At 59.2% G+C, this 22,555-nt stretch overlaps 1 protein-coding gene across 4 annotated transcripts in view; it reads right to left on the bottom strand.

The window, feature by feature from the left end:
* Positions 1 to 22,555, bottom strand: part of EHMT1 (euchromatic histone lysine methyltransferase 1) — a 77,414-nt gene that overhangs the window by 7,412 nt on the left and 47,447 nt on the right. For all 4 annotated transcript variants that reach the window (XM_079789941.1, XM_079789943.1, XM_079789942.1 and 1 more), the window contains 10 exons: positions 21,303 to 21,423; positions 18,526 to 18,654; positions 18,108 to 18,253; positions 10,013 to 10,156; positions 9,025 to 9,251; positions 7,242 to 7,397; positions 6,239 to 6,321; positions 5,151 to 5,257; positions 1,255 to 1,377; positions 274 to 375 (listed from right to left, as the gene is read on the bottom strand). In XM_079789941.1, coding sequence (XP_079646067.1) covers positions 274 to 375; positions 1,255 to 1,377; positions 5,151 to 5,257; positions 6,239 to 6,321; positions 7,242 to 7,397; positions 9,025 to 9,251; positions 10,013 to 10,156; positions 18,108 to 18,253; positions 18,526 to 18,654; positions 21,303 to 21,423 — 1,338 coding nt within the window. The remainder of the gene's footprint in view (positions 1 to 273; positions 376 to 1,254; positions 1,378 to 5,150; positions 5,258 to 6,238; positions 6,322 to 7,241; positions 7,398 to 9,024; positions 9,252 to 10,012; positions 10,157 to 18,107; positions 18,254 to 18,525; positions 18,655 to 21,302; positions 21,424 to 22,555) is intronic.

Raw genomic sequence — 22,555 nt, 5'->3', positions numbered from 1 at the left:
AAACTGAGGCTCAGCGCGCTGCTCCAGGCATCTTGCGACAGGACTGACCTGCAAGCCCCTGTACACGCCCATGCCCACGACCGCGTCGCAGGAGAAAGGAACAGCCTGTGGCCAGCCCCGCCCAGGACCAGGGTCGGCTGGAGGGGCCACTGCAGGGTCGGTGTCTGCTCCGCCCTCGGTCCCAGTGGCCCGGACACTGAGCACGCAGCACATGGACACCCGGGACGCAGCGGGGGAGGGGGTGTCGGGGAGGGAGGGAAAGGTGTAGCTTACCTGGCAGTTGACATCCATCTGCCCGTTGGAAAGCAGGTACTGCACCACCTCGTAGTGGCCTTTCTTGGCAGCCAGGTGCAAGCAGGTGGAGCCCTCTGCATCCTGCAACACCAAGGCATGGGTCAGACACCCTGGGAAGCGCAGGCCGCCCACGACGTGGGGGTGAAGGCGCCGGAATGGGAAACCTGGCAGGGGTGGGGCCTTGCTCAAGGTCACAGGGCCGGGACCTCAGCCCCGCCCACGGCCCGACCGGCTCCTGACAGCTCTGAGTCTCCCAGCTCCTCGGGGAAGCATATCCTAAGCGTGGCGCGCTCTTTGCCGCCGTTGCACATGGAAGTGTTTTCTGAACTTCCTTTCTGGACGGTCCGTCAACAAGTGTGAAGAGACACACCTGCCCGTGTCTGCACGGACCTTGTCCTGTTGCTGTTGCTCTTCACCCGAGGAGTTTTCCATTGACTGTTAGAGAGTGGGGGGCACTGGAGAGGGAGGGTGGGAGACACATCGATGGGTCGCCTCCCGCACGTGTCCCGACCAGGGTCGAGAGTCGAACCTGCAACCCTTGACCAGGAATTGAACCCGAGACCCTTCAGTTCCAGGGCCGACGCTCTAACCACTGAGCCACCGGCCAGGGCTGGGTGCTGACTTTGTATCACTAACTCCCCTGCACACGTTCGTTAGTTCTGACAGCTTGCCTGGGCTCTCGGGGGTTTTCTGCACGTGAGGTCAGGTCCCCGGGAGCATCGCTTTGCTTCTTCCTTTCCAGTTGGGGTCCTTTTCTGTCTCTCTCCCCCTCACGGCAGCAGGAGAGTGTGTCCCGGGAAGGCAGCTGCCCGCCCTGCACGCAGCCCTGACCAGCACTCTGTCTGCGGCCAGGCGCAGGGACCCGGCGGGCAGCCGCGCTCGCTATCCCAGACCCTCCTCAAACCTAGACCCTGAGAAACACGAACGGGACAGGGACGGGGCTCTGAGCGGCGCACGCACCTTGGGGTCCACGAGGGCCCCGGCCTTGATGAGGTATTTCACTGCGTCCAGGTGGTTGTTCTCGGCCGCCTCCATCAGCGGGGTCCTCTGGTCCTCCGAGCAGGTGTCGATGTTGGCTCCCGCCTGGGGAAGGGACGGTGGTGAGTGGGAAGCGGCTCCTGCAGCCACACCCGGGAGGACGGGGCGCCTCGCACGCTTCCCTCTCGAAGCGGAAAGATCTCCCGGCTGCGCTGGTCCTTCCCACCACGCAGCCTCGTCGCGCTTTCCCATCGGACGCGAAGACCTAACTGTCACCCTCCCGGCTCTGGCTCACGAAGAGCGTTCACTTCTAAGTGAACTTGACGGAAATGTCCCAGCGCAGCCAGGGCAGCCCCTTCAGAAAGGAGGAGGAAGGCGACAGCCCCTAAAGCCGCAAAGGGGCGCAGAGGGGCCCCTGAGAGGCCCAAGAGGTGCTGATGCGACCTGCATGACCGCAGGACCCCTGCTCAGCGTCGCCGCCCCGTCCTCTGGGGAATGCTCGCCAAAACACACAGAACCTCCGTGTACGGTGCAGCGATTCCTAATTTTTCCTAAAGCGTTGAGAACCTGAGGAACCACGGCGCGGTGCCCAGGCCACGCTGTCGAACACGCGGGCGGCCGACCCTGCGCTGGTCCCGAGCGAGGAGAAAGGGCGTGTGGCCGCGGAAACCTCCCCGGGAGGAAGCGCCACCGCTCAGACGGGTGGACACAAAACTCACATTTCGTCAAAGTCAGCGTGCACCGTGGGAAAGGCTGAAAGGAGCCGTTTTCACTCTCAGCCATTAGAAAGCAAACGGACCTGCAATGGCTCTCATGGCAACAGCGACTCAGAGACTCGCTCCTTTCCGAGGTCAGAGGTCAAAGATGCCGGAGCCGCAGGTGAGACACGGGGCACGGGCACAAAAGCTCAAAGCCGAGGAGGGTGGCCCCGTCTGAGGGCCCCGTCGGCCCAGAACCCACAGCAGCTCATTTTAACGACGAACACGTGCGATAGGAGAGCCGTGGCGGCGCCGCGCCTGAGGCCCGGGCTGCACGGGGCGCCCTCTGCAGGCGAAGCCAGGCGCTGTCCGCACACTGGCCGCGTGGACTTGGCAGCACTCCATGCGCCCAACTCCGTGAGGACACGGCCGGCCGAAGGCAGGAGCTGCCCATGACGTGGCCCTCTGGGCAGGGCTGCGTCTGGGCGTCTGGGAGGGCAGAGGGGGCTGATGACCCAGAGCTGAGCTCGAGGGGGCACGGCCTGAAGGCCGGGGGTCAGAGGCCAGGCCTTCCCTGAGACTCTGGGTCCAGGTTTGAGGAGCGGTTTGGATGGACCAAAAAACCAGCTCTCGGGGTGCTCGCCCAAAACCAGAGCAGGCCAGCGACCGGCTCCACACAACACCGAGGCCTCCCAGGGACACCAGCAGCCACGACTGACACCAGGACGCCAGCCCCGCGGAGCAGTCACCGCCAGCGCAGCAAGGGCGGCCAGGAGAGAAGCCGGACACTCCGAGAACGACACAGGAGAGTGAGGCCAGCAGGTGCCCAACTGCCGGGCTCCACCCACAGGGAACAGAGCCTCCAGGACAGACGCCCATGGCAACAGCACCAGACCCTGAGCAGGCCCGGCCCCCATGTGTCCCCCAAATCCTCCCTGCCCGAGTGTATGAGGTGCAGACACCTGTGCGAGAGCGCCCAGCCCTCGGCAGCTCCCGGGCTGGGGCCTCTTCTGAGAAAACCTCAGGCTCACGAGCGCGCTCAGAGCTGGAGCCGAGGATGGAAATCCCAGACGGCGGGACTCCTAACGCGGCCGGGACGGAGCAGGGAGCAGGCAGGGGTGTGGACGCAGACGGAGCCGTGGCAAGGCCGCTGCGGTGGCCCACCCGTGGTCCAGACAGGGTGCGCAGCCAGGGGTGGCCCCAGATGCTGTCCCCGAGCCACCCGCACGGCCACCCAACCATGCCCCGAGCCCAGGAGCGCACCTCCTTTCGCTCAGTGTTGTCACCTGTATTCAAACAGCCGCACGTGACAGCACGCACGCAGCAGAGGCCGGGCAAAACCACACGCCCCCACAGGCTGCGATGCTGGGACAGGGCAGGCGCCCACCCGTCAGGCAGGGCCGGGTGTTCCTTCTCAGAGCTGCCTCGGGGCTGAGGGGGCGCACGAGGCCACAGCCGACCCAGGGGAGATCACCCCCACACAAAAGCTGAACCTCCAAAATCAGCACCCTTGGGTTCCTGGCAAAACAGGACTAAACCGCCGAAACCGGTTTGGCTCAGTGGATAGAGCGTCGGTCTGCGGACTGAGGGGTCCCAGGTTCGATTCCGGTCAAGGGCATGTACATTGGTTGCGGGCACATCCCCGGTGGGGGCTGTGCAGGAGGCAGCTGGTCGATGTTTCTCTCTCATCGATGTTTCTGGCTCTCTGTCCCTCTCCCTTTCTTTCTGTGGAAAATCAATAAAATATATTTAAAAAAAAAAAAAAAAAAACAGGACTAAACCTGCCCACGTCTCTCCTCGGGAACCTCAGGAAAGCTGCCGGGATTCTGGAAGGAAATACAGAAAGCACGGCCCTGGCGCCATCACACTCACCACCAGGCCGAGTGCCCTCGAGGGGCCGGGCCGGGGCTCCAGCCACTATTAAAGGCGTTAGAGATAAACCGGCGTCAGAAACGACAGCATTTACCAGACTCCAGGCTCCTCACACACAGAGACTGCGAGGCAGAGCTCTTTAACATCTCGCCACGCGCTACCCACACAGCCCCGCCCGAACAGAGGCTCTTCGCCCGCGACAGGGTTGGGAGGCCGAGGAGCTCGGCTGGGGCCGGACATCCAGCCCACAAGTGTCTCCTCTAGGCTGTGTCTCCTCTAGGCTGTGTCTCCTCTAAGGCGGCTCCAGGTGCAGGGCGCTGGATCCTGCTCGGTGCTCGCACCTGCTGCCTCTGGGGGCCAGGGAGAAGAGGTGCCAAGGGCACCCCTGGAGAACATGACATGGCCGTGTGACAGGCACACGGGAGGGAAGGAGAGCAGGCGAGTCCTGCCCCGTCAGCGCCTCACAGCTCCCACAGAGCACGCACTGGTGACAGCAATGTTTGGGGCCCAACGGAACAACGGTCCCTGCGGGTCTTGGACAGGACCAGGCCCCCGAGAGCCCACCAGCAGCATTTGGCACTTCCCTTGAAATATAAAGAGCAACCAGCAGGCATTTGAGGAAAGCCTCTAGATAAAAAAGAGCAAACAGATGCACACAATGCAAAGTGACCGTCAGTGATGTGGTCAGAGGACAAGGACGGACAGTGGCTCCGGAGAGAGGCTCGGGGCCAGGACGCAGACCGACAGCACCCTGCAGGAGCGGAGGGAGGCGGGACGAGGCCTGGCCGCAGACCGGGAAGGGGAGAGGGGCCCGCAGAAACCGTGGGACCGGAGCGTCGGCATAAACCAAGGAGCTACGGGCAGGGCTGGGGACCGCCGGAGACCAGCAGACTCGGGAGCCCCTGGCCCTGTCGGGGTCCCTGAAGCCCGGGCAGAGGAGGGGAAGCACAGGAGGGTCAGGCGCAACAGGGGGGCTCCAGGACGCAGGCCCCAGCCCGGCCGGGGGCGATGGATGGCGCGGGGACAGCGTCAGCCTGCAGCCAGGAGGGAACTGGCAGGTACAGACGCCTCAGCCCTCGGAGACGCCGGCAATGCTAATGCGGGGTGTTTACATGGCCTCCCCGTCACTCACACGGCTGACTGAAACCGTGGGCGACACACTCCAGTGAGGACCAGGAGGGAGGGTGAGCCCGCCGGGGCCTGACCCCCCCACACGGGTCAGTCAGTATCTCAGAGCCCACCACCAGGCGGAGGCGCGGAGCGGAGCAGCCTGCGGTTCAGGGGCAGCAGGGGGCAGCCCACACGCACCTGGATCAGCATGTGGCAGATGTCCACGTGGCCGGCCTCCGCCGCCGCATGCAGCGGGGACCGCTTGCCCTGGTGCTCCATCTTGAAGTTGGGGTCAATTCCGTCAACTGTGAAAAAACAGGTTTTGCTGCTTATTTCGGAGCCGGCACGAATCCCCGGCAACAGGCCGTCGCCGCGGGGCAGCAGCACCTGGTCTGGTGGAGACCGGCTGGAAGGGAGCCGCACGGAGTTCTCTACGTCAGCAGAGGGGAGGCTGTCAGAAGCCTGCTGTCCACACCAATCCTCTCCCTTTGCCCCTGTCTAACCCGGGCCCCAGTAACTGCCACAGGTGAACGTTAAAAAAACTTTTATTTTTATTTTTTTACATATTTTTATTGACTTCAGAGAGGAAGGGAGAGAGAGAAACATCCATGATAAGAATCATGGATCAGCTGCCTCCTGCACGCCCCACACTGGGGATGGAGCCCACAGCCCGAGCCTGTGCCCTGACTGGGAACAGAGCTGTGACCTCCTGGTTCATAGGTTGATGCTCCACGGACACTGAGCCACCCGGCCGGGCTCAATAAACCTTTGGAGCAAACTGTGAAATTTCTCTCCTGATTTACTACGAAATGAAGGGAGTTCTAATCCCCTTCTCAGCCCAGAGAAAGCAGGCCCAGAGCAGCAGGCCCAGAGCTGGGAGCTTGGAATGCAGCCGTGAGGAGACGGGGATCCCGTCGTCCACCCCACAGGGCATCCCCACAGACGCAGGTGCAGGGTGGCTCCATGTTCAAGGTGGGGCGTCCCTGCCGCACCCAGCTCCGCCCGGCTCCGCCCAGCACCCTGGCCAGCGCATCCAGCTGGCTGCACTTCCTCTTAATTGAATAGCCATGCACTCAATTCCTTGTTAAAGTGAGAGATTCAGAGAGGACTCCCACTCCTACGGACAACTGCGTGTGACCAGCGTCAACAGGCTCTGAGCTCACGAGGAAGGAGGTGACTGGTGTCTGCTCCCTGAGGCCTGGGGCCGGCGGGGCTGGTGGGCCGGGGCATGTGGGGGAAGGAGGGGGGAGGCCAGGACAGGGGGGAGTGGGGCGCCGGGCACTCACCCAGCATGAGGAGCACCTTCTGCAGCTCCCCTTGCCGGGCGGAGAAGTACAGCTGCTTGGGGTGGAAGCGCAGCTTCTTGGGTCTGTGGGGAGAGCACAGGTGTCAGCACCGCCCGCCTGCCCGTAGATTCCTCCAGGTCGAGGGCCCCACACCCTCCAGGCTCGCGGCATTGCACACCACGAACAAAACACGAGCCACTGCCTTCTCCATCCACAGCAGGACAGGGCTCCTGGGTCCTGTGCACGGGGAGGACAGGATCGCCGTGCTGAGGCCGGGCGCTGAAGAGGCCCGACTCGGCGTGGCTGTGCGCCGGCCCTTTGTGCAGTCTCTCCAGCGTTTAACTCCCGGAGGCAGCCAGGCCCAGGGCCAGGGTCACGAAGCCGAGGGTGACACCATAGCCTAAGCTGTGTGTCCACTCCTGAGCCCCAGAGAGGACCCTGGCCACGTCCCCACCAGACTGAGGGAGGCGCAGCTGACCTCAGCCCCGACACTGACTCCCTGCCCGCACGGCTCCGGACCAATCCCTTTCACCTCACTCGTGATGATGAACAATGTTCGCTCTAGAAGCCCCGTCGCGCTGTCAGGGACACTGCGGCCCCTGCAGGGCCAGAAGCAGCGGGCTGCACCCCGAGAGCCGGCGCCAGGCCCCGGGGCAGCGCAGCAGGCCAGCAGCACGCCGGGGAATACGCGGCTCACAGCCAAGGCTGCGCCGAGTGTAACGGGGTCACTCACAATCCCTTCCTGAAATAGGTGGCAGCGCGGGCACTGTCCTGCTGGAAAACCAGCGCCAGTGACCGCCCGGGAGCCCACAGCTCAGGCGGGCAGACACCTGGGAAGAGCGATCGTGGCGAGAACCGGAAGCGGTGGGGACATGAGGGCCCAGCATGCACACAGCCCGGAGGCGGCGCAGGTGTGGGGAGAGCACGGAGGGCGGCGGCTCTGGGAGGGGAGGTGGGCGCGGGGAGTGGGCGGGCCCTGAGCGAGCCGAAAGCGCAGCCTTACTTCTCCGAGTCCAGAGCGATGAGCGCACTCTCCAGGGTCTCCTTCCCGGGTCCCGACTTGGCCAGTCCGGCCGGCCCCGCGGGATCGAAGCTCTCGGGCGCCTGGGCAGCCGCGCTCTGCGGCTTGTCGTCCTCTGAGAGCGGAGGGCCCGCAGCGCTTCAGGAAGAAGGGGCGTGTGAGAGGCCGAGTGGTGGGGAGACCTGAAAACCGCCCTTCACGTGGAGACCAATGAAAACACAGACTTGGTTCCCGGGACCCCGAAGCACGCTGCTTTGAGGGCGAGGCCCTCCCAGGGGAGCCGGGCTCACAATCAAGTCCTGGCAACAGGACGCTTCCCAGGCGTCTGGGCCCGTCCTCCTCTGCTTTTGTGCACGAGCTCCGGGCTCAGCCCACGAGCCCACGAGCCCACTGCGCCGGGAGACGGGCCGGACAATCGTTCCTCAGTGCCCGAGGGTTAGTCAGCGTGAAGGAGCGGACCTGCCCAGTGCTGACGGTCTGCACGCAGGGCTCTCGAAGTGGCCTCAGTGGAGTCGGGCCGCTCTCTGCACCAGCGGGCGGCCCTGCAGGGCTGAGGGCGCTCACTCCCTTTCTAGCTGGATTCTGCTGGCAGGGAACACGGCAACCGATTTCCGATATTTCTACCTCATCTCACTCTCAGTGACTCCTTGTCTTTCTGCTGATTTTTTTTTAACCCTCAACCAAGAATATGTTTTCATTGATTTTAGAGAGAGAGGGAGAGAGGTACCGTACTTTCCGGCGTATAAGACTTTTTAACCCAGGAAAATCTTCTCAAAAGTCAGGGGTCTTATACGCCGGAAAATATGGTAGGTTAGAAAAATCTCTGACAATGTATATCAGATTGCTTAAAACCCAAACACCGTATTTTCCGGCGTATAAGACCCCCGACTTCTGAGATTTTCCTGGGTTAAAAAGTCGTCTTATACACCGGAAAATACGGCACTTCAATGTGAGAGAGAAATATTGATTGGCTGCCTCCCATAGGTGCCCTGACCAGGAATGGAACTTGCACCTTTTGGTGTCCGGGACGATGTTATAACTGAGCCGCCCGGCCAGGGCTTCTACTGAATTCTCTTAGAAAGGAATGTATATGCTTCCAACACGAAGCCCTGTCTTTTACATTATTTCTTTCCTGTGTTCAGCTAGGGCCTTCAAAACATAAAGCTGTAACAGAGATAGCATCAGCTGACTCTAATGCTCCACATTGCACGTGTACACATACATATACAAGTATACAGACATGTACAGTGGTATAAAAGTACACATATGCATAGAGGTACAGATGCACATAAACATGCACACATATATAGATGCACACAGGTGCACATGTACATGTGTGCACAAACACACATGGATATGTGCAGGCATACACAGAAACATACGTACACACATAGATGTGTACATACACGTAAAAACACAGGTGTTACGAACATGCCTACATGTATAGACATGTACATACATGTGTAGGTGCACACAGAGCCGTGTACTGGCATGTACACACATGTAAAGGTGTTTCTGATGTACACAGCTACCCTCAGAGAACTATGCTACCCCCAGAAGACACGATGATGTCACATCAGTGTGGACAGTGAGGCACTGGCTCAGCCCCGGAGGAGCCTCCGTGCCAGGGCGACAGCCGTGCATCACGCGCGTCTGGGGTGTCAGATGCCAGAGTGGTCAGCGGGAGGCAGGACAAGCAGCGCACCCACACAGGACAGACGGACGCGTCTCCGGTGCGACACCTGCGCAGTGGGACGGCACCTACCTGCCGGTGGTGGTGTCAGCCCGGCCCTCCCCGGCGGAGCTCTTCTCCTGCCCCGGGGCCAGGGTCACGGTGGAGGTCGTGTCCGCCTTGGCGATGGTCACCTCCCGGGCCTTGGAGGTCTCCTCCCCGCAGTGGGGGCAGAAGCTGGCGTTGCTGACGCGGGAGGCGCAGTCCTTGTGAAAGCGGTGCGAGATGCTGCTCTCGGGCTGGCACTCCATGAAGCTGCCCTGGGCGGGAAAGCGGGGGGTTGTGCTTAAAGTGGGGCGAGTGCGCAGAAAAGCAGACGACGTGTGCCGGAGGGAGGCCAGCGAGGGGAGGCCCTGCAATCCCGCCTGTGTGCGGCCTTCACCGGGCCCACCCCACGCCCCAAGCCGCGGCCGGGTTCTCTGCTGTCCGAACAGGGGCGAGGCCACCTCGGCCAGGCCCACGAAGGACCATGGGGACAGACAGAACGCACACGTCAGCCGAGCGCCAGGAGGAGGGCGCCACGGACACTGATCTGCGAGGTCGCCGTCAGCACCTGGCACGCAGCGACCTCGGGGCCGGCCTCCGGGTGGCACAGGGCGAGCCGGACCGTGAGCACACAGAGCGCACGGTGCAGACGGGAGGCAGAGGGCGACATCCACAGCGGCAGCGGGACACGGGACACGGGAGGCCCTGAGCACTGCAGGCGCGGGTGTTTGTGGGAGAAGTGACTGCGGAGACGACCCAGGAGGAGCAGGAGGCGAGGGCAGCGCAGAAGGCAGAGCGTGCCCTTCCCAGGGCGGGGGCTGTGCCCTCACAGGGCACCCGGAGCCTGCCGCCCAGTCCCCGTTGCTTCTGGAGGCCGAGGCCACAGGCAGGAGGAAGGGGGCGTGTGCGTGTGCGAGAGCATGTGTGCACGCACAGAGCTCAGATGACCCCAGACTCAGAAGCTGCAGGGCCGCGCCTGCCCTGGGAGCAGACGTGTGCCGGCCGAGGCCCGGGCTGCGGGCGAGCGGGTGCTTACCGCCGTGCAGAAGTAGCCGCAGCCGGGGCAGCACTGGTGCTTCACCATCCGGCCCCGGTGGTCTTCACACAGCACCAGGAGCGGCGCCTTGCTGGACGGGCGCATCAGCTCGTGCTTGACCACGCTGTTGGTGCACCTGCCCAGCTGCAATCAGACAACACAGGTCAGCGACAGCCACCAGGCGGCTCGGCGGATGTGAGTCCAGGGCGGACCTCGAGCACCCGTGTGGGGTCGAGAACACACGTGCCCCGGAGAGGACGACCACATGACGGGTAGCCACGCAGTGTCAGAGCAGCCGCTGGTTAACTCGGCAAAATCGAAGAGAACATCCTGAGCCAGTCGGGGTCTAGGCTGAGTAAAAAGATGGACGCGCGCCAGGCAGGCAGGCCAGGCTGGAGCATGAAGTTAGGGGCCAGCAGCAGGGAACAGACTCCCTGAAACCTGCACGTGTCCGGACAGCAGAGCAAAGGCCACACGTGGGCTGCAGACAATGGATGACCAGTTAGCTACAGACGACAGGCCTGGGACGCAGCCCAACAGGTGGGGGCAGCCCAGTGCCTACCAACAGCAGCCCCCCTGAGGCCTGACCAGGACCTCGTTTCCTGCCCAGCCCCCCGCACCTCCACCGAGCACATCTGGATAAGAGAAAGCCAGTGAGTCATGGGCCTCACGCCCGAGCCCCATCTTCCTTCTCGATGGCCCCCTCTCCGGGTGGCTGCCCAGGGTGCCGAGAGGGGGCAGAGAGCAGGGCGCCCGGGTCAGAGGAGCGCAGAGACGGGCAGAGCGGGAGAAACCGTCACCAGCCCTTGGAGAGCAGGCCCGGCGGCTCTGCAGCGGGAGCCGGAGGCCACGGGAGGACACCGGACACCGGGACAAGCACGAGCTCCGGGACTGGAAACCGGGCGGAGACGAGGTTTCCACGGAAGTGCTCCGGAGAGGGCGTTTCTCACCGTCGAGCAACAAGTCAAAGAAGTACAAGAGGAAGCACAGCTCCAGGCGGAGGGACAGCTGGTAGGTCCCTGCCCGAGACGACCCACCATGGCCCCACAGCCCAGACGCCCCGAGCACCCAGGACCCGCCACCAGGATGAAGACAGGCTGAGCACCTGCAGAAGACAGAGCAGCGGCCATGCCACCAACCGGAGGAGATGGTCTCGGTGTTCCACCAGGAACACGTCAGCCCTGGACGGTGCTGCTCAGTGCTTAGAGCGTCGGCCCGGGCACGGGCCTGGGTTCGATTCCGGCCAAGAGCACAGGCCTGGGTTGCAGGCTCATCCTGGCCCCGTTCAGGGCGCATACGATGAGGAAACCCACCCACTTGTCTCTCACAGCGATGTTTCTCTTGCTCGCTCTCTCTGCTCCCCCACTTTCCTCCCTCCCCGCCTCCAGGGGAGAGGTGGGGAGGGGAGGGGAGGGGAGGGAACGGAGGGAAGGGGAAGGGAGGGGAGGGGAGGACAAACAAATGAGAGACATCTAGCCTGGAGTCCCTCGGGTAAGAGACACAGCGAAGCAGGCACCGGGGCTCAGGAGCTGGGCGTGAAGGGTTTTGGGTTTGGACCCGCCGCCAGCAGATGCGGGAGCGACAGAAAAACACCTGGACGGCCCAGGTAGCTCACCATCAGCCGAGACAGGAGGAAATGCACATGGAAACGCTAGAATAGAACGTGCTCACACGCACACTCCACAAGGAGAAAGAAACCACCGAGTCTGAAACGGTGAAGAGAAATGCGCTCACCCTAAGGCACAAAGGAAAGGAGAGGAGCAGCTGTCAGCTGTGAGACAAGGTCGCACCCCAATACGTGGCGCCCGAGCCCAGAGCCGGAAAGAGAACAGGCTGAAAAGCAAATTGCTACCGGCAAGAGTTTTCTAGGATGAGCAGCTCGCAGAACTCTCACGAGGATAAACACCAAGAGAAAAACAAAAGAGCAGCCCCCCCGCCCCCGGCCAAGACGGGGGACCCTGGCGGCGGCCAGAGCCTCCCCACGCGCAGGAACCAGGTCAGACAGGCCCGCGTGTAGCCAGAAGCCAACGAACACACCTTCCAGAAATGAAGGCAAATGGACTTTGTCAAGCACAGCGAGGGGAGAATCCATGATGAGCAGGCTGTGCCACCAGAAAAAAATAAATACAGACAGACGCAGGGTCTTCGGACACGAGGAGGCCGACCCAGAGGGAGACGGGACCTGCCGAGGCACGAAGCTGCAGGTGACAGAAGGGTGCGCGTCCGCCCCGTCGAAAGCCAGCGGGCGAGTGCAAGCAACAGCAGCCGTGGGCTGGGGGACCCCAGCGACACGAAGCTAAGACGTGCACAGACAGGAGGGAGAGCTCGGCCGCACTAAGATGGCACATGAAGCGGTACAGCATCCATGGAAGGGAAACGGATGCATTAAGATATATTGTAATCTCAGGGCACCCACTAAAGACGTTAAAGCCAACCATGGAATAAATGACCATCACAGACATCCCAATGCACAAGGCTCAACATGAAGAAAAAGGAGTAGCAGATGACTACGTCTTAACTCCAGTAAAATTTTAACTGTGATTCGACGACATCCACGATCACATGAAGTGGAGATGCCCACACAGACCATTAAGCCACAGAGACCCACATCGCACACAAGATTAACCCAACGTGTCGCTGCCAACGTGAGGGCGGAGACGGCGAGGGCAGGTGCCTCCAAGGGGAGGCGGCGTTAACTGGTGAGGCAACGCGCAGGACGTCACAGCGCAGAGGCGGCGGGAGGCTGTTCACGATACCACAGGGCCGGAAGGAGAAACGCAGGGCCAGGCAGGAACCCGAGACCCAGTGGAGGCCCGAGCAGCAGCCCCTGGCCGGGTGGGGGTTACTCGGTTGCATGCACCTGTCAGGCCGAGAACGACGCGCAGGGGACTGCCTGCGTGTGGACTGGGCCTCATTAAAGCTAACGACGGGGCAGCGCAAAGACCGAGGAGCTTGCTCACCAAGGGCTGCTGACACCTGCGGATGAGACAGCTGAGTGTCAAGACAAACACAGCTGGAGGGAAGAGCTGCAGCCCCAGACTTGCCTGCATCCCACATAAAACAGTTGGAGCAAGTGGACAGCAACCCCCCCAAAAAAACTTTGGTTTCGGGGTGCTTTTATATTCTTAAAATTATTGAGGGTGCCAAAGAGCTTTGTCCAAAAGGGGCCTAGCTACTGGCATTTATCATATTGAAAACTGAAATTTTTCTTCTTTTTAAAAGTCTTTATTGTTTAGAGTATTACAGGTGTCCCCCTATTTTTCCCCCCATTGGCCCCCTCCACCCAGTTCCCGCCGCACCCCACGCCTTCACCCCGTGTCCATAGTAAGATCTTTGATTAATCTCTCCCCGCTCCCCTTCCGGGATTCGTGAGCTGTCTGCTCCATGCTTCCATGCCTCTGATTCTATTTCATTCACCAGTTTATTTTGTTCATTAGGTTTCTTGTTTATTTTCATTTTTTGATTCAATTATTGATAGATACATATTGCCATTTTATTTGTTCATATTTTGTATCTCTTCTTCTTCCTCCTCTTCTTGAAGAATACCCTTCAACATTTCATATAACACTGGTTTGGTAGTGGTGAACTCCTTCAGCTTTTTCTTGTCTGTGAAGCACTTTATCTGCCCTTCTATTCTGAATGACAGCTTTGCTGAGTAAAGTAATCTTGGTTGTAGGTCCTTATTGTTCTTCACTTGGACTACTTGCCACTCCATTCTGGCAAAAACAGCAAAAAAATTTTTTAATATAATTTTATTGATTTCAGAGCAGAGTTTCTGTTGAGAAATCCGCTGACAGTAATATGGGCATTCCTTTGTAGGTAACTGATTTTCTCTTGCTGCTTTTAATATTCTCTTTGCCTTTATCCCTTGGCATTTTAATTATGTGTCTTGGTGTGGTCCTCTTTGGGGTTCCTTTTGTTTGGGGTTCTCTGCACTTCCTGAACTTGTCAGTTTGTTTTTCATCAGGAAGGGGAAGTTTTCTGTCATTTCTCCAAATAGGTTTTCAGTATCTGGCTCTCTCTCTTCTTTATCTGGCACCGCCATAATGCGAATGTTGGTACGCTTGAAGTTGTCCCAGAGCTCCTTACACTATCTTCATATTTTCTGAATCTTTTTTCTGTTTCTTCTTCTGATTGGGTATTTTTTGCTTCCTCATACTCCAAATCGTTGATTTGATCCTCGGAATCCTCTACTCTACAGTTGAATCCCTGTAAACTATTCCTTATTTCAGTTAGTATATGCTTAATTTCTGAATGGTCCTTTTTCGTATCTTGGACATTCTTTTTTTTTAACCTTTTGCACTCGGATGTCGAGTGTGACTCGACATGGTTAGCATTAGAATAAAGAAATCGAGAAAAAAGCAAGCGAGTGCAAAGGGTTAATACATTTTATCTATTTATTTTTTTTACAGAGAGGAAGGGAGAGATAGTTAGAAATATTGATCGGCTGCCTCCTGCACAACTCCTACTGGGGATGTGCCCGCAACCAAGGTACATGCCCTTGACCGGAATCGAACCTAGGACCTTTCAGTCTGCAGGCCGACGCTCTATCCACTGAGCCAAACTGGTTAGGGCCGTGTCTTGGACATTCTCACAGAGATCCTTGAAGGTCTCATGAAGATCCTTGAGTAATCTGTAATCATGGTTTTGAACTCTCTATCCCGCAGTTTGCTTACTTCCATTTCTTTCATTTGTGACGTTTGTCTCCGCATTCTGGCTGCTCCCCATGTTTGTTTCTATGTATTAGGTAAAGATGCTCTGTCTCCTGGAGGTGGTAGAGTGGTCTTGTGTAGCAGGTGTCCTGTAGGGCCCAGGGGCTCAGCCCACGTGGGCTGTGTACACAGTCTTTTAGTTGAGCCTTGATTGCTGATGGAGTCATTGGGAGTTGATGTCCAGGCCAATTGGCTGTGAGGACCAGCTGCGACTACAGTGGGAGAGCTGCTGTGCAGGAGACACCCCTACGGAGCAGGACTTGCTTCAGCGGGACTTTGGTGCTGAGTCTGCCCCTTGTGGGTTGCCTGTGGGTGTAGAGTTGAAATCTGGGGTGGTCTGAAGCTGTCGTACTGGTGCACTGGCTCTAGGGCCTCCTGGGTGGTGCAAAGTCACCCCCTGCCTGGGGCCACTTGGCAGGAGCTACGGAGAGATCTGCAGATTCCTCCTATTTGTATTGGGCTTGGAAGTACCCAGATGAGGCTCAGCTGTGAAGCCAGGCAGGCTGGTTGGTGCTAGTGCCGGGTCCTGAGCCTTTAATTGATGGGTGTGGGGCACACTGACCCAGCTGCAGCTTGTTTGAGAGATTTTAGCAAAGTATGAAGCCTGAGCTAGGTCAGGCCATTCATATGGAAAAACTGCTACAAACAGAGACTATCTCCCTCCCAATTAAAAAAAAACAAACAAAAAACGAACACAGGTGGGTTTCAGACCAGCCCTTTCCACGCCTCCATCCCTTCTACCCGTCTCCCTGTGCTTTCTTCTTCTCTAGTTGTAGGGCTTCCATTCAGCCAGTTTTCAGGTGGTTCTGAATGATAACTGTTCTGCATTTTAGTTGTAATTTTGATGTAGTTGTGGGAGGTGGCAAGTACAGGTGTTTACCTATGCCATGATCTTGGTTCTTGGAAATTAAAAATTTTAAGTAACAATTTATTTTAAAATAGCAATATATCTATCATATGCTAACATAAAAAAACTTATTTCCAAAACAGCAAAAAAAATTTTTAATGTAATTTTATTGATTTCAGAGAAGGAGAAATAGAAACATCAATGAGAGAGAATCATTGATCAGGTGCCTCCTGCATGCCCCACACTGGGATCGAGCCCACAACCCAGGCATGTGCCCTGACTGGGAATCGAACCATGAATTCCAGTTTAGAGGCGGATTTAGTCATGGACATGGTCAACCACCTCAGTAAAGCTGAGGGATTGTTGTGTTAAATAAACTTGCAGTTAAAAAAAAATTAAGTTTTTTTTAAAAAGGTACATGGTAGTTTCTTAGAAGATTGGTTGCATCCTAGCCGGTTTGGCTCAGTGGATAGAGTGTTGGTCTGTGGAGCAAAGGGTCCCAGGTTTGATTTCGGTCAAGGGCACACACCTTGGTTGTAGGCTCCTCCCCAGCCCCTGGTCAGGGTGTGCAGGAGGCAACGAATTGATGTATTTCTCTCACATTGATATTTCTGTCTTTCCTTCCCTCTTCCACTCTCTCTGAAAATCAATGGAAAAATATCCTCAGGTGAGAATTAAAAAAAAAAAAAAAAAGGACCGGTTGCTGGGAAATCCCCGCCATCGCCCAGTTCAGAGTGGCTCCAGTGAAGCCCACGGGTGTCCTGTGCTCTGAATGGTTCTGCAACACCATGGAAACGACTGGCTCCCGAGTCACACGGACCTTCACACCTAGGAAATGCGCCGGGCCCTGGGAGAGAAGCAGTGAAAGGCACAGAACCTCTCGGCATCGTGGGAACAGTCATGACCCCAGGAAAGGGCCACGTGAAGATGGCATGTGAGCCAAAGATGGGACTGTTGGAGCACCAACAAGAACGAAACGCAAAAAAGAAAACCCCAAATGTACTCATGTAGCCCGGCTGGCGTGGCTCAGTGATTGAGCGTCGACCTATGAACCAGGAGGTCACTGGTTCGATCAGGGCACATGGCTGGGTTGGGTGCTCGATCCCCAGGAGGGGGCGTGCAGGAGGCAGCCGATTGATGTTTCTCTCTCTCTCTCTCATCAGAGCTTCTATCTCTCTATCCCCCTCCCTTCATCTCTCTCTAAAAACCAATAAAAACATTAAAAATTTATATATGTATTCATGTCCACGATGATGTTTTGAAAGGGAGGATTGGTCAACCTCAGAAGAGGATGGAACAAATTGTCCGAAGGACTGGGAAACGAACGAGACACTAGAGGAGAAGACAAGTCTCCCTGTAAAACCACCCGAAGAACAGAACCAGCCGCCCCCACTTTAAAACTCCAACGAACTAACACAGACATCGGAGAAATAGCCAGACAGCACAGTCCACAAAGGAGCCGAGGGACGGGCGGGCTGCACAGAGGTCGCTGGCACCTGCTCGTTACTTGAAAAATGAAGAGACCGAGCAGCAGCTATGATGCCGTGTGCCGTGGGAGGTGTCCTCAGGGCCAGCAGAGGGGAGGTCTTCTGTGCCAGAGTCCCAGCCGGGACTGCGGGAAGAATGGCTGTGCCCGAGGACACGGGAAGGCTGAGGACTGAAGGCAGGGCCACCGGCCGCCACATTGACCGGTGTCTCAGCACCACTCCTGGGTGTGCGGGGAGCCCACTGACCGGCTCCAGAGCATTCTGGGCAGCATAAATGGACACACAGCTGAAGCATGGCGTGCCCAAACCTTGAGCGCTCCGGCCACGGGATGAGGACCCGATCTAACGGATGGGAAGCCTCAGCCCCAGCGTCCGGGGGTCCAGGTCGCCCAGCAGCGGACAGGAGGGTAGGAGTGGCGGGGTGTTTGGGTGAAAAGAGGCAGAAACACGGGACACACACAGCCTATGCCACAAGGAGGACTGGGGGGAAATGTAAGAGGATGGTTTTCAGACACATCTAACTCTGGCCTGGGGGTTATGTAACAGGAAGTCGCTATTTCTGTTACATGAGAAATGTCCTTTTTTAGGGAAACGCATCCTGAAATATTTAGTGGTGTGTGGGTCTGCGCTGGAATGCCAGCTCACAGCCAGGACGAGGGCTGAGGGCAACAAGTCAGCCTGCAGATGGCAGAGGCGGGGACGGGCCAGGCGTGTGCGTGCCTCTGTCATGGAGGAAATTCCTGGGAGAGGGTGGGCGGGTCTGTGGACAGGCTGAGGGACGGGACGTGGCGCTGACATCGAGGCCGCCGGCCCATCCATGCCTGCACCTGCAGCAGGTCGGTCCTCGGCCAGAGCATGAGCCTCGCTGCAGGCAGGCGTGGCACCCCTGGCATCGCCGCCCTAAGAGCTCGCCACCCGTGTCTGCGTTTCCAGGTCGGCACCTCTGCTGCCTGCCAGGCTCTGCGCCCGTGAGCCTGGGCACCTGCCCTGCTCCAACCCCGCTCGGGCACTGCCACGCCCCTGCTCGGCTAACGAAAGTCAACGCTCACCTCGTGGTCCACGCTCTCCATGGCCATGCACTGGTTGTTGGCCAGAGTGGTGATCTCTCGGCTTTTCGGGGTTTCCATCCGGCAGCTGCAGAGGGGCACTTCCTGGAGGCCATCCGTCTCCCCCGCGTCGGGACCGTTAGCCAGCCCTGGAGTCAGACACGCGAGAGCGTCCCCACCAGTGGAACGTGTGCCGGCTCTCGTTCCGGCTCTCGCTCCGGTTGCTGACACACAACCCCCATGGGCAGTTCAGCGCAGTCCACAAGGGACCAGTTCACGGCCTTTGCAGCCTCAGGGCAGGGAAACACAAGCGACACGCTGCTGTGCTGGCAACGTCGCCATGGGGGGCCACAGGCCAGGAATGCCAACCCCGGGACAGGAAGGCAAGACGGGGCCAGCCGAGTCACAGCCTGACGCTCACCTGCTTGCGAGGGCAGCGTTCCCTTGACACGGAGATCCAGGGAGTCCAGAGACACTTCCATGTACCCCGCACTGTCCCCCGGGGCCGCCGGCTCTGCGCTCCCCGAAGACGACGTGTACGCTTCAGGACCTGCGTTCAAAGGCACCTCTGTGAACGCCGCGCCCCCAGACGCGGTGCCAATCAACCTGCTCAGCTCAGCCATCGCCGCCACTGTGGTCCAGGCCACCCCCCCCCCCTCGTCCTGCGCCCACTATGTGAGCCCCATGTCCACACACGACTCGTGGGAGGGTCTGTGTCAAGCAAAACCAAGGCTCGGATGTGTCAAAACCTCCTTCTCTGACAGACCCAGCCAGAGCCGAGCGGCCCAACAGCCCAGAGGACGGCGAGTACCTGGGGTGTGTGCTCCGCGACCCCCGGGGTCAGACCAGACGCTGAGCAGCAGCCAAGGAGCAGCGCGCGCGTGCAGACCCCTGGGCCCAGGACTCGGGGCATCTGCCGCCAGACCCGGGTTTAGGAGAGGGTCGCCCCTCCGAGCAGCCCAGGGACGGCGTGTGTGCGAAGGAGAGGCCCCTGGAGCCTGCCACTGCCGGGGCCTCACTGAGGAAAGCGCTCGGACACAGAGCACCCACGCCCAGCCGAGGGCAGATGCCCGGCACACACCGAGCTCTGTCACCGTGTCGCAGCTTTTATTTCAGTGGCCAGGAAACAGGAGGCAGCGCCGAGGGGTGGCGTCACGCCTCTGAGTGCCGCCACATTCTGCTCTGGGTGCGGGACAGGCAGGGAGCCAGCGCCCGCGAGAAGTCGCCGTCCGCCTGAAGAGCAGGAGGGTCTGTGCCATTTGAAGCCTCACAGAGAAACGTGTCCCAGCTCCCGTGTGAGTGCTCAGGCATGCGCCGTACACGTCACACCAAGCAGGCAAAGATGACGCCTCTGCCCCGAAGGTACGTCCCGTCTCGGACCTGCACCTGTGTGTTAGCCGGCAGAGGAGCGCGCCGGGCAGCTGCCTAGTGGGGAAGCCCTGATGAGCGAGAGGGGCCGTCTGGGAAGGAGCATGAGGTTCAAGGAGGCCCCCCGACACCTAAGTCCAGGCTCACACTGTGACAGGCACACACAGCGCCATTCGGGGGATAGCTTTGCCTCCCCGACACCCACTCAGCAGAGCTGCCTCTCTGTCAGGGGATGAAGGGAGCTGAGATAATCAGGAAAATGACGGGGTGCTGCAGCTTTGAGGTGCAGACGGATGGATGGATGGATGGCCGGACGGAAGGAAGAGATGAGGACGTCCAGAAATGCCCAACACCGTCAGCAAAGGTGGGAAGATGTGAAGAGAAAGTCCACGCAGCCATGGCGCCGCCCGCACACGGCACGCGCGCTGGACCCGCCTCCCAGCACAGGCACCAGCTCAGCCGCATCGCAGACCCATGGTAGGGCTAGATGGAAACTTCAAGAAAAGATGGGACAAAATATTTGTGCCCGACAGTTAGCACAGACCTCTGAGGTCACAAACAGCAGAATTTGGAAAGAATATAGTCATAAGTTAGACTTCAACGCACTTTAAACTTTTGCACTCGGATGTCGAGTGTGACTCGACACAGTTAGCATCGGTAGCAGCTCTTTTTATACTCTTAGAATGTATCAATAATTTGAAATATAAAAAAATCCAAATAAATAAGTTTGTATGAAAAGAAACTCCAGTTTTTTATTCTACTGCCGCGCTTTGTAAAATCTGGGGTATTTAAAAAATTAAATCCCGAGTAGAATAAAGGAATCGAGAAAAAAGCAAGCGAGTGCAAAGGGTTAAACTTTCACAAGTGCACACGTTCACAGAACACACACTTCGCCAAGGACTGGAGCTCCCTGGGAAGGCGCACGTCGATCTTACACGAACGAAAGAAGAAACACTTTCCCAAAGAAGACGCAGAAAGGAAACGTGACCCAGCGCAGACGAGGGTGGTGAGGTCGCGGCGCTGGAGCCAGCAGGTGGCTGCGCGCTGGGGAAGAGGACCGCGCTTTGGAACAGTTTCCCACCAAGTCAGACACCACAGGACCCAGCCCCTCCAGGCCAAACGTCGCCCCAAGACAGCGGAGAGCATCTGCTGAGACACACACAGTGTGCACAGCGCCTCCCTCGGAAACAGCCCCGACTGGGAGGGACCCACACCCCGGGGGCAGCCCTGGCCTGGTCTCCTCCGGCCACCCAGCCCGCACGGCAACATGGCTGCCTCTCCAACGGCTATGCACAGAGCAGCTGCCCGAGAGCCAGCGCCTGCCCGACCATCCATCCACACAAAGACCATGGCGTGACCTGCCGGGACGAGCGAGGCTGGGTGACCGGGACAGGAGGCTGGCAGGGGAGGGACCCTGAGTGACGTACCCTGTCCCCAATGCCGAGTCCTCTGAAACCAAGTGGCTGCAGTAGCCCCGCCCCCAGGCCTGCTGACCTCCTGGGTCTGAGGGCCACTTCCTTCCTTGTGTCCCTTAACAAAAGGACCCCTGAAGCAGGGGGACCGGAGCGAGGGGCCGAAAGCCTCCAAGTGGGCCGAGGCACTGCCCACGGGACACGGAGGTGCACACAGGCCACGATTCCCGGTCACACGGGGAAGGTGGGGAAGGAGCCCCTCAGCTCCGCAGGCACCAAGGAAGCGGTGAGTGCACAGGGTCCCGGTCACCTGAGGTCGGCGCCACGGGAGTGTCAGACACCTTTCCTCTTGTAAGGACCGACTCCTCCAGAGCCCCGCCCCGCCGGCTCCGTCCCGCCCGGGCCCCGGCCTGCTCACCCAGCACGCCGCTCGGCTTCCTCCGGTTTCTCCGCCTCCTCTTCCTGGCCGGCTTGACCCAGGGGCTGTCAGGCTTCCCTCTCCTCTTGAGGAACTTCTTCCTGGTGCTGGACCCGGAGCTCTGCATCAGAGGGCAGGACAAGAAGAGCTAAGCGCGGGGCCTCACAGCCCACGCACTGCAGTTTGGTTTTCGTGCGAATAGAATACCTGCTATATCCTGATTCTGCAACTAGAAAATTAATTGCACTTTTAGACATTTTTTTCTGGATCCCATTCTTAAAGATACCCAGGCTTTTCCCCAAAACATCACTCTCAGCTCAGTTATCTTCTAGGCCCCGAAAACGCTCGGAACATGGGCATGGACCGTGTAAGTCCTGAGTTTGGCTCAGGAAGCGCCTACGCGCGGAGACCCAGCCCACGCGCTGCGCTGCTCAGAGGCGCCTCCGAGCTCCGAATCCGCCTGCACGAAGGGGCTGGAGCGCAGTGCGGGCGGGGCACGCTTCTCTCCTTCACGACTGGTTTGTGATTCTAAAATCCAGGTGGGAGAGCATCCACCTGCCACGAATGACAGACAGACAGACGCACAGCGCGGCCCGCCAGCCCTGCAGCTGGGCGAGCGCAAGCACCTCAAGCTTCCTGCCTGCTGTGGGCAGAGACTGGAAAGGACGTGTTCACGAGACGAAAGGCGCACCAGGTGCAGGGCCTGGCCTTTCCGCCCCCCGCCCTGGTGCCGGACCGTGTCGGTGCTCCGCCCTGTGAGGCCCTCGCCACAGCCCGCCGCCCCGTGCCCCTGCCACCTGGACGCTCCTGATGGCAAAGCTTCAGAAAGAACTGTGGCAAGCACTGCACCCAGAGCTCCCGTCACGTCACACCGTCACCCAGTCCACGTCCTCCCTCCTCTCATCCGCCCAGACCAGCTGACACCACATGCCATGTTCTGCCTCCTAAGGGCGCTCCTCTGTCCACGTGACCCCACATCCCCTGAGCTTCCTCCCTGCAGCTCGGAGAAGCCCTCCCGGTCTCAGGACCCACTTGTCTGGCCGTGGTGCCCAGGCTCCATCCCTCCCCACATCCAAGCCCCCCCTCCCACCCAGGGCCCTGCCTCCGTGACGACTCCACTTGGCTGCCAGTGGTAACAACAGACTTGCCCTCGCCCCGCCCCTCACCACCCTGCCGCCCCCGCCCCCGACAGGTGCCATTCTTCCTGACACCTCACGCTTCCTTCCTCACAGCCACGGCAGCAGAGTCTCGGG

The sequence above is a fragment of the Cnephaeus nilssonii genome (assembly GCF_951640355.1).
Source record: "Cnephaeus nilssonii genome assembly, chromosome: 14".
NCBI classification, from domain to species: domain Eukaryota; kingdom Metazoa; phylum Chordata; class Mammalia; order Chiroptera; family Vespertilionidae; genus Cnephaeus; species Cnephaeus nilssonii.
Note: the sequence above shows the minus strand (reverse complement) of the source record. Positions and strands in the feature narration are given on the sequence as shown.